General features: G+C 35.7%; 1 protein-coding gene across 2 annotated transcripts in view; it reads left to right on the top strand.

The window, feature by feature from the left end:
* The window catches only part of gpc6b (glypican 6b), a 78,837-nt gene that overhangs the window by 7,909 nt on the left and 52,119 nt on the right, over positions 1 to 18,809 (top strand). For both annotated transcript variants that reach the window (XM_063498153.1, XM_063498152.1), the window contains exon 2: positions 11,366 to 11,524. In XM_063498153.1, the coding sequence (XP_063354223.1) occupies positions 11,366 to 11,524 (159 nt within the window). The remainder of the gene's footprint in view (positions 1 to 11,365; positions 11,525 to 18,809) is intronic.

Genomic DNA, 18,809 nt, shown 5'->3' with positions numbered 1-18,809 from the left:
ATTCCTCAGGCCTCCACTAGGCTTTTTATTATGCACTTCTCAATAAATGTCAAAGCTAGACATAGTGCTACATATGCTGATTATGCTGCACTTGTCATTCCTAAATGTGCTGTACACGGTATTAGGGAAATCCATACATTAATCTTAACTGTAATGATATTGGTGTACTTTGCTGAAGGGTATATGGCACATAAATATCCCCCAGCTATTACCCTCAAGGTCAAACATATTTTTTTTATTGCAGATGTATAGTAATATATGTATTCTTGTCAAAGATTTTTGTAAGGATGAGTCTAGTCCTTGTCATGATTTACTTGTATCGAATTTCCTTATTAAAGCTTGTGGTTTTTTTGTTTTTTAAAATTATTATCATTTTGTAAAATGTCATAAAGTGGTTAAAAAATGCACACTACATTCCCCACTGAAAAGTGGGTACAGTTTTAAATTATATTTGAGAAACTCTCATGTCTAAAAAGCTGGAGGCACTTTTGCTTCATTCACTAAAATTTACTGAAAAAAATCTAGTAGGCAACAGTTCAATTGTTAATCTGAAACTGTAGTCATCTCCAATCTTCCCAGAAACCAGATGAGCACGAGTTTTATGTTAAAATGTTATAGGTTATAGCCCAGTTTCACAAACAATCTGTTAGAAAAAAATATTTATATAAATGTGGAAAACCCATCTCTTCACAAGTTTTCCAAAGCCTTAAAAAAACAGGTTGTTTTTTCTCCACTCCTCTTATATTTTTATATTTCTTTCCTGAAAAATATTTTTTATAGTACATTTAAAAACATTTCAATATGAAAAGCTATACCTTTGAGTCAACGTTTGGCTGTTTTATCATGCACGCAGCCTTGCACATGGCATGTTGCAGAGGAATAGTTTGACATATTCAAAAAAAAATATATATATACTGACACATTTGCTAGGAGTATGAAACCGCTCCAACATCTTTATTCCTGTCCTTTTTCCCTTCACGCTGACTCTCCTGAGGATGAAGAATACCATCATACCATTGTACTGTGCTGCTTTTATTGTAGACTGTTTTATGTCAGTGAGAATTCATTTCCTCTTGAACCTGTCCTCATTCACCCAAGGACATATACCCCTCTGTATCAGCATCCCCCAGTTATTTAAAACATGAACATGCCTTTCATAATAACTTCTGACATGACCCAAAATGTGATAGGAATAATTTCATTCAATTTTTGATTGATGCAAGTTCCAACTTGAGCAAGAAACTTGGCTATTCTGTACACAAAACCCTCTAGAGATGTTATTAAAAGTGTGAAGGTGTGTGGAATACAGCGATTTAAAGATCCATGATGATGTTCATATTCAATGAATATCTCTTGTTATATAGTTCCTGACGATATGATCTTGTCTTGTCAAAGTCTGATTACCCATTGGTTAAGGGGCCTGTTTCGGTGTGCTGTAGAGAAAGTGGGATGAAGCAGAATGCATATTACATTGAAATTACCAGTATGCATGCCTTGGGTGTCTAGAAGCATAGGCCATCAGCTAACATTTGCTGACATTTAGCTAATGTCCTATTCTTTCAGACATCCAAGGCACTTAACATACATAGTTTGAGTGTAACAGGCATTTGGTTTCTGCTTCATTGTTAGAATGGTGATTTACAGCAACCTTTAAGTCTAACCTATTGATTTACTTTTAATAAGAAGGTGAAACAAGTGAGCTAACTAGATTTGGTTGGGATCACATCTAATGAGCCCCTTACAACATATCTCTTCCATATATGATGCTCATGAGACAAGAAGATAACATATCACATTCATTTATTTATATGTTATCCACCTACTCACTTACTTTTTTCTTTTTATTCTTTTTTTTTAACTCATTGTTGATTCATACCTCCTGAGACATCACAGTAATCAGGGTTATTCATTTGCAGCATCTTGTGCATTGAGTTTGTACTTTGCACTTAATATAATTGTAATAAAAAATGACCACATAGGCAGTCAAAATCTTTGGTCTAAATTTGCAAAAAGATATCTCAGATAAAACAGAATTGCTTAGGCTCGAAGGTGTGAAGAAGCAGTTTATTTAGATTAGGAGAGATTTGGGATTTAAAATGTCTTCAATATTTTAGTGCAGAATTGAATGGTTGACAGCTCTTCCAGTCTTGGATGGATTTTTGCTTGGATTAAACCACCTAAAGAAATGGCAGATCACAGTAAGTGGAGCAGAAATTTATGAAATTGAAAAGAATTTGCTTTATTCCATTTGTCTTATGCCATGGTGGGTTGTATTGGCCAGAATTTAATCAAACTTTCACACAATGATCACCTAATGGGTTTTTACCCAAATGGTGATCGAGGTCATATTTGTTGTTTTACTGACATTTTTTCTGTTTTCATAAAAATCGTTACTCTCAGAGCATTGGTCAGATTTCAGCTAATCTTGCAAGCAATGTTCACCAAAAGCCTTTTCACCATAACTGTTTTGTTTTTTTTAACATAAACTCATGGCCACAATTTGCAGTTTTACAAAATATAATTTCTGGTGTATTAAACAATATTTAATTGTTTGGCAAAATTGTTAACATAGGATTCTCAGTGTTGATAAATTTTGCACAAAATGATGAAAAACTTTGTTAAATACCAAATGATGGAATCAATGTGATTTTGCTCTGCCACATATGCTGCATATCACTTGTATTCTGTTAGATGGAGATGATCATTATCTTACTGGTCATGATCGTCACCACTTTGTTGGTCCCACATCTGAAATGTGGACGTCATTTCACTATTATGCTATCATCTGGTCAATGGTGTGACATACAGAATTTCATTTGTCTAATGGCTGTGGCTGCTACTGATCATATACTCGTGAACTCAAGCAGTTTCATTGATGAACAAGATTAATTTGCAGTGGATATATAAGCCTCCTTAACTTCTCAGTGGATTTTAATTCACACTTTGCAAAACATCCAATAAATGACAAGAATATGTATTGCTTCTCTCTGTATTTCAGTCATTAAACTAACCTGTGAATTATGATGGACTGTGAGCCAGATTAGCTGCTGTGTCCTGTATCTGCAATAACGAAGTATATTAACTCTTTTTTTTTTTTTTTTAAATAACTTGCTTAACATGGGGGAATAGCAAATATCATATAGGATTTTATGTTAGCAACAATTGTTTTAAAAGAACTAAACATTTAAAGATAACTTGCCAGAAATTCAAACTTGTTTTAACTCTTAATTCCTGTTGGATGTTTTGATTTGACAAAGAAGAAGAAGTTGCAGTGACACAAGCATTCCTGATCTCATTAGGGCTGAGCGTGTCTTTGAGTGTGAATCCATTAAAAGTTTGTCAGGGGGAACCATGGGACACAGCAGATGGCAGAGCACATATGCTCTGGGTCTCTTTGGCCAGGTACACTAAGGAATACTTCAGAGAGTTGGCCTACCTTTGCTTGTATAACGGGAACTTAGACACTTTAAAACAACATGAGTCATACATTGAATTGCGGCATTTCAGTTTGTGATGTCTAACCTTTCTTAAAGCATGCTCTTGTTTTGCTTAAAGCCACGTCAAAGTGTAATTGTGTGATAATTGCATCTTCTTTATATCTTCTCTTGCCTGTGCCCTTCTTAAACAAGTTATAAAGGAAGTAAACAATGTCATTGTATATGTTTGTACAAGGAAAAAAACCCTAAATATTTGCAGGCAAAGTTTAATTGTGTGATATGCTAGTGAGCTATATTTGGTACAAGGTTGAAGTGAGTTGAAACAGATCTTCAGTATGAAGAGTAATGTATTAAAATGATAATTTGCTGCATCACTAGTCATTGCATGGGGAATCATTTTGGATTTTTGATCTGAACACTACATACGTAGGTGTGACTTGAGCAGCAATGATGGGTTTTGACAGGCACCTGTGGAGGTGTTCTGAACAGTAAACAAGGACAACAGGTGCCTTAAGGTATCGCTTTGCTTACCAGTAGAAAGTAAGTAAGCATACAACGTGCAAATATGTAAAACAGATTTAGATAAACAACTGCACTTCTGTCATGTAGGATTATCACACATTAAACCTGCTAAAGACTGCAAAATATATCATAAACATGTTGTACGTGCCTGGCAGAGAAGTTTTGTAAAATGGAAACCCATCTCAGCAGGACGAATGTAGAATTTGAATATCTTCATAGAGCTTCATTAGCACTGATAATAAGGTAGCTAAATTGACTGACACCCCATTTGATTACAGACACTGAGTGACATGATATAATTATGACTTATGATGACAGCTTGAGTAGGTGTTAATAAATCTGTGTGCATGAATAAACCTATCTCATTATAACTCAGCTGTATATTTTTACCAGGTTTGATGCGTGGCGCAGCACAACTGACAGCCATGTACAGTGCTGTGAAAAAGATTTGCCCCCTTTCTGATAACTTACTTTTTCAGTATTTGTTCATCTTAAATGTCTCAGATCATCAAGTGGATTTTAATATTAGACAAAGATAACCTGAATAAATACAAAATGCCATTTTTGATGATTACATCTTTAAGGACTAAAAACAATTCAAACTTACCTATGTAAATTCAGTACTCCTCCCCTAAACCTAATAATCAATCAAGCATTTGCAATAGCTGACAATGAGTCTTTCACATCAGTGTGGAGGAATTTTGGTGCACTATCTTTGCCATATTGGAGGGTTTTTGAGAATAAACAGCCTTTTTAAGGTTATACCAAAGCAACACAATCTTGTTTGATACTGGACTTTGACTAGTCCACTCCAAAAACTTAAATTATTATTTTATTTTATTTATTTAGCCATTCAGAGGTGGACTTACTGCCATGTTCAATCATTGTCCTGCCACATAGCTAGAGTGTGCTTGAGCTTCAGGTTAGAAATTGGTGGTGGGACATTCTCCTATGGGTTTTTCTGGTAGAAAGCAGAATTCATGGATTCATCAATTCGGTCTGGTCGTCCAGGTCTCGAAACACCAAAGCAGCCCCAGACCATCACACTACCACCAACATGTTCGACTGCTGGTGTGATGTTCTTTTAATGAAATACTGTGTTAGTTTTATGCCTTTTTATATGGTGTAACGAGACTCAAACCTTCCAAAAAGTTCAACCTTTGTCATTGTCTCACTTGTCTCATTAGTCTCAGAATATTTCTCCAAAAGTCCTGGAGATGTTTTTTGGGAAATGTGAGATGAGCCGTTTGGGGGAGGGGTTAAGATAAGATAAGATAAGATGACCTTTATTAGTCCCACACGTGGGAAATTTGTTGTGTCACAGCAGGAAGTGGACAGTGCAAAAGTTATGAAGGACAATTAGAATAAAATAAAATAAGAATAAATACAGTACACAACTGTACAGAATAGAATAAAAATAGAATACTATATACAGTAGAATAAAATAGAATAAAATATACAATAGGATAAAAATAGAATACAAATTGGGGTTGGGGGGGATGCTGACCTTAAGTAAGATAAGTGAGGCCTGCATTCCCTTGGGTGGTGTTTGAGTTTTTTTTTGTTATCTCCTGGATGAGTTGCCATTGCGCTCTTGTATTAATTGGAGTGATTTCTGTAGGCGAGCCACAACTGTTCCAAATATTCTCCATTTGTGTATAATGGCTCTCAGCGTGGTTCACTGGAGTCTTAAACTAAAATAAATATGCATAGAAGTGAGAAATCAGGAATGGGGAAATACTTTTTCATGGCACTGTATGTATGTCTTGTATTTTCTGCTGTTCTTATGTCCGTGTGATTAGGATCTGCTTCTTGTTAATTAGCAACAATTGTTCTTCTTGTCTGCATGTTAAATACAGTCTGGTCCCATGGCTAGATGCAAAGTGAAGTACTGCATCCTCCCGTTAGCCCCAGAAAAACAGAGGATAGGTGTTGAGCTTGTACAACGAGGTTAGTCAGGGACAAGCCTCTTTGGTTCACCCACCCTGTCCACTTAATATTAACTGACTTGCCAAAGACCAGCTTTGGCTATTAGAGGGAAATAATTCTCCTTCAGCTGCTAAAGTATGGCTTCTTCAAAATTGTACACAGCTTTATTGGAATTCATACTTGTTACCTTACCAGCCAAAAGTAAACAAACCGCCCCAACCCCCCCCCCACCCCCACCCCCACCCCCACCCCCCCGAAGCTGTGCTAACATGTTTACTGGAAGAACATTTTCATTTTCACAACTGTTTCCAAAAACAGCCCTCATGGGTCACAATAATATTCTATTTTTCTCTGTGAAATAAGGGACAAGGATTGATAGAAAAGCGGACAAAGAAGCTGAAACTCCATTACAGCACACATCTAAATCTGAAGGACAGCGATGTTACAAAAATGAATTTAATGGCAAGTTTCTGCATGTTTCTGTATGTGTGTGTGAGGGACTCGGAGAACCATAGATTTAACACAAAATATAACAACACGAAGTCAGTGAGTGGCTTCCACCTCACCACCTCATACTAGTAACACCATATAATATTAGTAAACATTTACATTAGTAAAGTGTTAATTCATCACTTATAAAGGATAAATCCTATATTAATAGACATTAGCATGTAATTCATAAACACAGATAAGAATGTTTCAGTCTTGATTTATAAGTTCACATAGAACATGTTTAATGACACTATTTTACATTTATAAATATGTATTGGTTAAAGTATGCTTAATTGTGTAAATGTGTTAATAGAGGTTTTATAAATACTTAATTTTTTATAATCCATAGTTAATGCAAGCAGTTTTAAGTAGGTTATTTTGTGTCACCTAAAGTGAAATAAGGGAAGTATGCCTTAAAATGCATTTACAAGTGAAACTGAAAGGACAGCAAGTAGTACCTCAAGATTCAAAAGTCTGTTATGTTAGCAGCACAAAGTAAATGACGCAGTTGTACACAGTGTAACAGAAACACGGGGCAAAGGTTGGCACAGAAAACTCAAAAGAGAACAAAACCTAAATGTTTTATTTCAAATTTCAGTTCCTGTAATGCAGTAAATATAACATCAAGTTCTGTTATCATAATGTGAATAGAAAGGCTAATATAAAATGCAATACAATGTAATTTCCCATTAACATTTTAACTGGATAAAATTTGCTTCATTTAGTCAATTAATGTCTCGCAGCAGACTGCAGACCAGCACACGCCTCATCTGTAACACGACATAAGAGTCACTGGCATGCATGATATAAGTTTCTGACTGATCTGATTTTGATGGGTGACAAAGAAAAAAAATATTTTCCCAATAACAGTTACTTCGTAACATTTATTCATTTGTAGTGTGTCTTGGAGAAATGGTTGTGACTGCAAGAGGAGCTCAGCTATTTGAAAAAAGCTGAGTGATTTTTCACACATTAATGCAAATTACCATTCAAAGTAATATTGCAGTAAGTTTACTGTACATGCCACTGTCTGAAAGACAGAACTGTCAACTCACATCTACTGTAATGATTTCAGCTGAGGACAGGATTGGATTTTTCTAACCAGAGACCAACACATCTGCTAGAATCTAACAAGATATTAAGTTAACACCTTTTTTTTCTTTAAACACAGATTTTAAAAGTGCAGCAGAGCATAGTGAAATCCAATTACAATGTCAATCAACTATGTGAAGGGGACATCTTTCTTTGTAAAGATCTTGTGATGCTGAAATTTTTATTTTATCCTGTTTTGTTCACTGCAGATGGAATAAAGTTGATTTAAAAAAGAAACAGTATTTTGTATATTATTTTGGAAAGCATCCTCATTTTAGCTGCAGTGCCTAAAACTTTTTGAGTTTGCAGATATAAAATGGATAATGGGCTCAAATGAAAATCTAACCACTAGGCACTGGAACTGAATTCTTACAATAATCTCTGGTATTTGTGTTCACAGTGATAGCTGTGTTCTGCTAACTGGCCCTTTTATTTGATTTGGGGAAGGAATGGAGAAAAAAAAACTGCTGTATTGGTAAATTTAATGTGGAAATCGAGCTGATGGTTTAAGTATTTTGATGCTGTTGACAACGTATCTTAAAAAATAATGACGCATCTTTACATCACACAAGAGTGGGTTTTTTTTCTGTTGTAAAAGAACTGTCTGGCCCATACTCCATCCTTTGTGTGGCTAATGTGTGTGTGGTCTGTGCTCCTGTAGATAGATTATCTGTGAAGCTACAGGGCTGTTTTAACCTTGACTAGGAAGGTCATGGCACTTTGCTGAGTGGTGAAGTCCCTTGAAAGCTCCTTCCCATATGTTGATGTACGACAGGTTTATTTTTAAGTGATGTTTCACTCTGTTGAGACTGCTGGAGCACACAGTAGGGTTGTCGTGTCAAGATGTATTTTTTCCCTCTTCTTGACATATCTTGATAAGAAGGCTGCACTGGAAACACAGGACTCGGTTGTATGATGCTATTAACATCTATCTTGCAGGTTCTTTTTAACAATGTTGTGTAGTAATGAAGACTTTTGATCCATGTTTTTGTTTGTTTGTTGATATCACCTGCTATTTAGTCAATACAGGCCTGACAACTGAATGAAACAAGTAAAGTGAGTGAGGCATGCAATGCTAAGAATGAATTTCACAAGTAAGTGATTGCATAAGTCTCTTTCCTTGCAGCTCTTAGACTGTTGTTTGATTATACTGTGTTCAAATATTTACATTCTGGCATTTATCTGTGCTGTTCTGTTGTTTTCACAACATGTTCACATCGTGTTCTTTTTTTTATCAGTACCATAAAATAAAATTATCTTAAAATGGAGCAATTCAGTTGCTGATATAATAATTACATGGAAGTGAAATATTCAGCGTGGTGGTTATATTTTACGTGGGAGCTGAGTTCTGGGAGGTTAAAAAGCTACTCCTTGCTTTAGCAAATACATGCCCACAAATAAACACACACCCATGGTGAAACCAATGAAACACTTAAAAGTGAATTCTTCTGTAGATAGTTTCTCTTCACACTATACCATTTTGTTCCTTGTGTGGCTATTTCATACAAACTAAGTAAAGTAATGTTGGTTTCTTGAGCATGGATGTTTATTCTTAACCCTGAGATCATATGTGTAGCAATATATACAGCTTGTAACTACATCTCCATTTGTATGCTTTAAAAATAAACTGCCTCTGTTGTGATAGCAGCTACAGTGAATTACACTGTAATAATACTGTATCTACTTTCAAAAATAGTGGCTGTGAAACGCTGTGAAAGCACCAGAAAAATGCAGCTTTTGTTGATTCTTTCTTTGTCAGACTCTGTTCTCACTAGGTGCGGGAGCGGGCCTTAAAATTATATCACAATCTTTTAAGGAAATTTGGGATAACCTGTGGTCGTGATGTTTCATTATTGAATCATGACCGGTTTACATTATTATATTCTTTAATGTGAATGGTGACAACATTGTTGGACAAACACCAGAAGCCACCAATTCTTTTTTCTTTTCTTTTTTGTCTTTTTGATGAAAGGAGGTTCTGTCGTAATTTTACTGATGTGACTGAGCCACACAAGTAAAAGTTCCGAATTGGGAAGTAGCTTTGTCAAGCTAAGTGTCTCTAATGTTGTCCTCTTGTTTGTAGTGTTCCCCAAGTATTTTAGTTTATTTGATAAAATAGATACAATACCTGCTGTCCCTTGTATCGATACAAGTGCAAACAAAATGAATACCCTTTTCAATCCTTCTTTTCCAATGAGCTAATGTCAGATAAGCTAATGAAACACTTCCTAATTTGAAGTGGGAATTTATTAAAACCCCAACGGCATAGCAGCGGCATAGCAGCATTATAGCATAATAGTAGTGAGATGGTATATTTACAGAAGATTATTTTATCCCTGGAATGTATCTTTGGCCAGGTTTAATGATGGTGAAGCTAAATGTTGTTTTCACCTTTAATGGGAATAATTTTCCTGCATAGTTTGTAAAGTATTGCACTTTGATGGAAGTTGCTGAAATGGCCTTTTTACTTAATCGTGGTTGGAGGCTGAGACAAAGCTCTTGCTGTCAGACATATCTGGTCTTTGCTGTTTGTTGTGAACATATAGGGAACATATACGCATGGTATTGCTATATATTTGACATCATGGTATGACACTTATATATTATGAATATGTGCCATATCATATTATCACAGACAATATAATGTGGCACAGCCCCAGTCGTCACCTTTCTGCAGGTATTACTTGATCTGGTTTGAGCTGTAAAGGCTACACAGCACATTCTTGTTGGTATTCTAATGGCATTAAAAGTATTAAAAATCCTAGTTATGAATGTTTCTATGAAACACGTTCTGTTCTAGACTGAATCTTTTATTATCTGTGTCTGTCTTAATATGGCTGCTTGGGGAAATGAAGTGATGTAGGTCATTAACGTTATATTTCACTCAGAATTTTTACAATTATGTAATGTGCAAAGGAATATTTTAAAACTATGGAGTATCTGATTTAATTTTAATAAGCCCTTGTCAATTAAAGCACTTAGTGTCTCTCAGACAAATGAGAAACCCCATAACCAACCAGTCAGACCTCGCCAGCAATGACAAAAACATAGTAACAATAGTACTGGTTTATCCTTTAAATAGGTTAAAAAACAACTAATGTTTAAGCAGGGGGAATTTTGCAGTAGAGCATGTGAAGTCTAAACTTTTCTCATTGTTGGTCCTTTTAATTGGATGGGACTTGTCACTCTGGTAACCAAAAAAGCTTCTTTTTACTTAATAGTTTTTGAGGCAAAGGTGTGGCCTCAAACCACACCTTTGCCTCAAAAACTGTAGCTCCTCATCTGATTTTTAGGGGTAAGCTGTAACATGTTAGAGTGCAACATTGTTTCAACCACCATGATTTTTTATTTATGTGCTACCATTGGAACATATCACTATCACAACAATATCGCCTTAAATAGCTATAGACTCCCAGTTGTCCTGTTTTTAAAATTTAACTAAGCCAATGATGTTTTGGTCATTGAGTTTTTAAAAATATGGCATCGGAAGATAAAGTAGTTTAAAAAAATGCTCCAACATTATTTAACCTAGTAACACCTAGTTTATCATATGTGATACATGTGTTTTCTTGAATTTCTCAGACTTCTACAGCATCAATGTGATTTTTTTTTACCCTCCTCCCAAAAAAACCCAACTAACTAAATTGCACAATACATTTTTAAGCAATAAATTTCAAAAAAACAAAAACAAAAAAACAAAATAACAATATTTACAAAATACAAATAATAATAATAATAATAATAATAATAATAATAATTTGCAGGCAATTATTTCATGGTTCAGGCTTTAAAGGTTTAAGCTTTGGTCATTACATTGGTTTACAGTGCCTATACGTAGCCTAAGTTTTGGTTTGGAGAGAAAAATATAGCTTTTTGTGTGTCGTTTTTTGCAGGGACACATCTTCGTGTATGTCTTCAGGGAAACACATGTTGCACCGAAGAAATGGAGGACAGATTTGGCCAACAGAGTAAACAAGACTTTGAGAATCTGATTGATGAAATGAGTCACACACTGAGAAGCACCTTTGTTTCGAGACATAAAAGATTTGATGGTAAGTCCTCTTTGCTTAATGCTTTAAGGTAATTATTTTTTCTTATTTTTTTTCTTTTAAAAATTGTTTTAATGGTCAGTCACTAGAGAACAAAATGCTGCGAAAAGGAAAACCAAAGGCTTGTGACTGTACGTGTTAATTTGAAAGGGTTTACTCAAGTTCTTTAGCTCTCCTCCCTGAAGAGGAGACGAGATGTGAAAATCTCATTAATATGCCTTGGAGTGGAGAAACCTCTTGCTGGATTAGACAAACATGGCTACTTGCGCTGAAGACTGACAGCTTCAACAGCAGCACAAAGCCAGCTTCTGCATTATTAAGGTTGTTTGGTGGTCTTGTGCTGTATGTGATCTTGTCCTAGTCCCATTGTGACTTTCTTGACCACTACACGTTTAATGAGTTTTTGTGTGGGAGGAGATGTGCTCATTACTGAACCAAGCCTCACTCTGCCTCTCTACTTGTCCCTGTTGGTGTTCTTCTCTATGGGGTCAGCTCCTTCTAGTTACAATTTAATGAGAAATAATAATCCTTCCAACTCTCAGAAGACCATGTGGTTAGCAACAGCTTATCACTGTGGACAATGGTGACAGGTAGAAGAGGTGGAGAACTGTCAAGTGTAGCCACCTGTCAACACTGTCATTAAAATAATAATAATAATAATCAAAATACCAATATTAGTAAAATAGTTATTATTTTTATTATTATTTAGAAATCCAACATAATGCCTTTCATTACATAGATATCTTTAAAGATTAAAGACTTTGAATTCTTTTTATCTCCAAAGAATCGATGGGCCAAAACTTTCCATGTATAAAAGTTGATTAAAGAATATCTAAGAATATTGGATTGTAATGGTTATTGGTAGTACTTAAACCTTAGCAAATACAGTATATGCTCAAACTTTATGCAAAAACATTTTATTAGGTACACTTTGTCAGTACTGGGCTTGACCTCCGTTTATCTTCAGAACTGCCAACAAGGTGCTGGAAACGATCCTCAGAGTTTTTGGTTCATTTTGACATAATTACATCACTCAGTTGCTGCAGATTTGTTGGTTGTGCTTCCAATCCAACACAGTACAGTGAACTCATTGTCATGTTTAAGAAACCATTTTGAGATGATCTTGAACTTTGTGACATTATGTGTTGTCCTGCTGAAAGTAGGCACCAGAAAATGTACTGTGGTCCAAAAGGGATAGACATGGTCGGCAACAATACTCAGGCAGGCTGTGGTGTTTAAATGATGCTAAGTTGGTAATAAATGGCCCAAAGTGTACCAAAATGGCATTAACCACACCATTACACCACCGCCATTAGCCTGATCCATTGATACAGGGCAGGATGGATCCAGGTTTTCATGCTATTGGCTTCATGTTCTGATCTAGAGTCATTGGACAAGGCAGCATTTTCTTTTATTGACCAATTTTAATGAGCTAATGGGTATTAGCTTCATTGTCCTTTTCTTAGTTGACAGTACTGTCACCCGGTGTGGTCTTCTGCTGCTGTACCCCATTTGCTTTAAGGTGCTATCTGTGACCCCAGCTGGTGGCGGCAGATGACGCCCTTCCTTGAGAATAGTTTTTGGGTTTAGGGAGTTTCTCCTTCCCACTGTCACTCACTCAGTGCTCAAAGGGGGTCATTGATTGTTGGGGTTTTCTCTGTTTTCTTTGTATTATTGTAGGGTCTTTACCTTACGATATAACTGTTGTGATTTGGCACTATTTGTGAATAGCACTGTTGAGAAATTGAATTGAATTGATTCACCTTTCCACCTCATTCTGATGCTTATTTGAAATTCAACAGTCTTGATCATGTCTACATCCCCAAATAGGAGTGGGCGACATAGCCTTAAAATGATTTCAAGATATTTAAAGAAATAATGATATTTATGATGATATGCAGAGAAAATAAATACTAAAAATATGTGACTGATGCCTGCAGGCATTACCTTTTTATCCTTCTTTTCCAGCAAGTACAGAAGTGTGCACAACATTGTAACATAATAAAACTAAAAAATCTAACCACCACAGTATTTTCCATCCACAGTTAACTCTTCTCATCATGTGGAGTGTAACCACTTAGTGCTCCAGTGATACTCCATTGAATCATTTGTTTCACGTTTGTTTTACACCACTGTATCTAAAACACCAGATGATTCTTGTTGCAGTTAACGATGTTAATATATTGTGTCTGTAACTGTGAAGAATAATTAAAGCTGCTTGCAGCCACGTCTGGCAACCTTGACTAAAATAAAGGAAGTGTCTTTGGTAGTAGTACAAGCAAACTTCCCCAGTGTAGGGGTAAAAACTGCATAAAAAGAGACTTAAAAGAAATGCAGAAACTAAAAGGTGCAAAATAATAATATAAAAATAACAAAAAATAAATATATACAAATAATATTTTTTTGCCATTAAAGGCATAACAAATTAAGGCTTAAGCAATCTTTAGTAAAAGCCCATTCAGTATGCCTCTTAAATAACTTTGACATAAATGATCTGCTACCGTGCATGTAGGACTACATGCACAGGTCCTGGGTCTCCAACGTAAATGGCAAAACTCCAAGTTAATTTTGAGTTTTATGTTCAGGTCGAGCATTTTTTAGGTGCGTTCCTCTGTTCTTGACAGCACTACTTGACTATTTGTCTTAATATATGAATTTAACTGTAAAGCAACAGTCTCTTTGAAATTTGAATGTCCAGGTGATCACAAAGTCAGAATTAGTCTCAGAATTGAAAATTGTTATTGAGTATTTATTTTACTACCATGAGTGCAGCCATTGAACTGATGCTACACAACTTGTGTTTGTTGTCATGCCTGCCATAGATGCACAGGAAACAGCTAGAAAACAGACTAAGCACAACACTGATAATAAGGACAATTTTAACAACTATGCATCCTAATAGTCTTAAAATATATGCTAAAGTCACCGACATCACTATTAATTACTTGCTGTATAATATGCTAATGTCCACTAAATGCATGTAAATTACAACATGGGTAAAGCCTAATTTCTCAAAAGAGAGAGAGTGATTATCTAAAAAAGTTTATTCAAGTAAAGATTGAAAGCATGCATTTTAATATTTTGCAATTGGAGTGTATTCAAAGTCAACAATGGATATTGGTTGAGTGATTTATGTGTGCAATTTAATATTCAGCAGTCAATGTCATGTCGTTCTGTCTTCATTCTATTCAAAATATTCAACATATTATATGAAACTAATGCTATTGGGTTACAGCATGCTACTCTCAGATGATTCCACTGGTGCCCAGAAACTCAATGTCACAATGATGTCTGTTTATTTATTTATTTTTTTCCAGGAATACATTTCTTGAGCCCACATGTGATTCCTGGAAGCATGCATAAATAAATAAGTGTTATTTTGATCATCCCCTGTCAAGATGGTGAATATCATGAGGAAAGGAAATGGGGTTTGTCCAGCAGCACTTAGATGCATGACTCCGGGCACCCCTTGTTCTCGTGGGGTTTGCGGCCACTCTCCATAATTTCATTATAGTCAAAGCAAATGCTGTATGCAGGTTTTTGAAGGAGACTGTGTGTCGGATGAGGGTCTTTACTGATAAACCGTTTAGGAAATCTGAGATATTGTTTGCTAAATTAAAATTTGTCTCTTACTGTTTGTTTATGTAATCAATTTAACTAGATGATTTAACTAGCAGATCAGCTGCTCAGGCACATAAAAAAAACTTGTTATATAACGATCGTATAATTTCTCCGTGTTCCCAGAGGTGCGCTTATTCATTATGAAGCAGTATTACCTAAATAACAAGATACTGAACCAAAGAATATAGTTAAAGATCCAAACAATAAAGAGCTTTTAGTTCACTTGAATGCCCTTTTTCTATCTTTTCAGAGCCTGGCTTTAGGTTTCCGCCTACAGAGAGTCGGTGTATTTGAATATTTTTTTCATTTTATGCAGACTGTGATGACTGTTACTGTAGCAGATAGTAGTTGGGCAGCCCACACATTCCTGACACCACAGCCTATGTGTCACAATAAGAGGGTACGGTCTCAACTATGCCAAGACTCATCCACTCTGAAATGTCTGCAACAGCTCAGGGGCACGGTACACTTGTATCTAAAAGAGAAACAATATCATCGGTGCCAAACGTGCAGCAGAATTCCTGTAATTTAGTAATAAATGCCATTATTATAATATTCACTATAATCCATAAAATAAGACCAGAGAAAATAACTGGTCTAAGAAACCAGACAAGCAAATGCTAGCACAGAGAATTCTTTTTTATCTCACTCATTAAAGTCCAACGTCAGGGTTTGTAATTGTTAATCAATTCTTGGCCCTGCTGACCACAAACACCATGGTGCTGAGCATCCTAGCAGAATATTAATGTGGTCCATCCTCTGCAATTTATCCAATACGAACGGCCTCACACATTGTGTGTGGTACCCATTGATATCAGTTGTATTGTCACAGCGTTGCTAAATTTTTACCGTTGTATCTAAAAATGTAAACTGTATTTTTATGCAGTCAATGTTGAGGTGCCTTTGACCAAAGCACTTAACCCCAAAATACTCCTGAGAAAGTGCCAACCATATAAAACAGTACTGTGTGGGCAGCAAACAGGTGTGGGTATGTGACTAGATGACTAGAGCTTCTCTGTACCTGAGATTCTGCCAGACGCCTCTTTCTGTTTATTTCTTTTTCCTCAACTCATAGGGAATTTTTGATCTCATTTCTCTATTGTAGGGTCCTACTATACAGTACAAAGAGTATAGATGACATGACATGAGTGTACAGATGAACTCTGAACTGGCACTATATAAATAAAATAAAATAACATGAAAATACTGCAGTATGTCTGCTTCTTAAGTTATGACGTATCTATCTTCTGAAAGTACTATCTCTGGGTCAAAGTTTCTGGTGTCTAAGTGATGAGTATTTCTTATTTTAGGTTATAAAAATAAATAAATAAAAATTGTTATTCTAACCCCATACAGCTTTTTAGTAGCCCTTTTTTTTAATAGCGCACCTTTAACTAAGCTTTAAAAACTCAATACACACCACAACCCCAGGGCTCCTAGTACTCCAGACACTAATATTTTAAAGCATCAATAGTCCATTCTCTGCCTGGCAAACTTTTTTGGTATTGACATTAAACTTAGGATACTTCTTTGTAGGAAATTGCTCAATAATGTGTTCATTACTGATATTCTGTTGTGGATGCTTCTATGACATCATCCATTTTTGCCAGCTAGACAACTCCCCCACCCCCACCCCCCATGTGATGTCCCTCCCAATCAAGCATTAAGTATACTCCTTATGTTTACTATTATTAAAGACAATTTAACCTTCAACCTAATGCTTTTTGGGTGAAGGTTAAAATTGAAAGACAATACTGTGCCTAGGGTAGCTGGTAAGTATATTTGAGAAAAGCTATGCTGATCCTCTGTTAGATTTACAAGTCTTTAGACCCTTTGACTTTGTCATAATTTAAAGTCATCCCTTGGTGTTTGCTTTTGGCATCTGAATTCAGATGTCTCTGTTTTGTCAGGCAAGAAAATACATCTTTTACATGGAAATGTCTTCAAGTGCAGTTCTGCTCAGCAAAGTTTCTAGTCAATTTAGAAATACAAAAAAAAGAAAAAAAAAGAAATTGCTCTTTAATGCATTTAAATCATGCAACATTTTATATGACCTTATGTTAGAGTCCATATGTTAAATCCCTGTTAACATCTACGAGCTAGCACGCTAACTGAAGGGTTTGATACAGTAACTTAAAAAAAGAAGAATAATCCCCTGACATTTAATAACATTAGACCTTAGATGATATATTTGTCTTGACTTGGGTTATCATTTACCTTTTTCCTATTTTATTGATAAGAGCACAGGGTGGCCATAAAAGACTGGCCATAAAAATTAACGCAGAGAAATGGAGACATAAACGATCAACCTGTCATGTTCTCTACAGCAGCATAGCACGAAGAGCAGCGCTCTATAGACTGGCACTTCCTGTCAGGCAGATCAATGACCCAGCTTTTGACAGACATGGAGAATCTGAAATGCAGCAAAATTGCTAGTTTCGTGTACGGGCATTTGAGCTCGAGGAGACTGAATATCATACTGCTTGTGTTATATTATGCTGTTTCAACAATCACAAAGTAAGAACTGGGCTCCTTCTCTGACTAACTATATTGCTGTGAAAGATGCTAGGTGAACTGTGGGAGATAACAGCTATTTGCCCTGCTGTGTGAGGGTCAAGAAATCGTGTATATTTGTGTAGTTTATAGTGTGTATCTTTGCTAAAAAATGACATAGAGTTGTGGCAAAGTGTTGCTTGCAGTAATGTGACAATCAGAAAATATTCCCAGTTCTAAAGTGATGTAGCTAATTTCTTTCTTGCTTTCTTTTTTATTGGTATGTGACTTTGAAAGCCAATGCCCCACTGTATTGTTTAGTGTTTATTCAATTCCTGGCTTGCCAGAGTGAATGCATTTATAAAATCTTGTAATTTCCATATAATTTTAAGCAGCTCCACATGTTCTCTGCAGAAAGTGTTTTTTGTGAGTGGTTGTGGTTTTTCTGTTGAAATTACAAAATTCTGAGTGGGGGAAAAACAAAAACAAAAAAAAACCATCCATCTTAAATTGCACTCTACTCTGAGACCTTGTTTATGCCTTTATCTAATTATGTCCAAATATCTCTAATTTCTTTTTGACAGATGACAGATGAGTCCACATTTTGAGATATACTTCCCAGATTCTCAAAAAGCACAAAACCAGTTAGAATCACTGTGGTAAAAAAGTATTAAACTTGTCTGCCATAACACTGCAGTTACACCATGCAGGTAAATCTTAGGCCCCTGAAGGTTCTTATCTATATCAGATGTTACCATGTCGTCATGTTTCCTAGCAACTACCTACCAATGGGCTAAAAAGACTTTTTTCAGCATTTATGCACCTGTAACACCTATAAGCATCACATTGTTTTATTTCACACCAATAATATTTAACTGAATTCCAAAAAGATTTGTGCATGATATATTATGACAGCATCAGATTGACTGGCAACCACTTAGCAACAGACTAAAATGACCCTTTTTTTGGCTTTATGCACCTGTAACACATTATGAAAGGACCACATCATTTTAGTTACAACAATAACATCTAATTTATAGCCACAAAAATTTAATTAACCATGCATTGTAACCACCTAGCAATGCGCCAAAATAAGTCTTTTTTCGTTCCTTTTTGTACCTATAAGACCTTATAAAAGCATTATGTCATTTTTATTTCACGATAGTAACAACTA

This window comes from Pelmatolapia mariae, linkage group LG16_19, assembly GCF_036321145.2.
Source record: "Pelmatolapia mariae isolate MD_Pm_ZW linkage group LG16_19, Pm_UMD_F_2, whole genome shotgun sequence".
Classification (NCBI taxonomy): domain Eukaryota; kingdom Metazoa; phylum Chordata; class Actinopteri; order Cichliformes; family Cichlidae; genus Pelmatolapia; species Pelmatolapia mariae.
The sequence above is the reverse complement of the archived record's forward strand: the minus strand, read 5'-3'. Positions and strand labels throughout refer to the sequence as shown.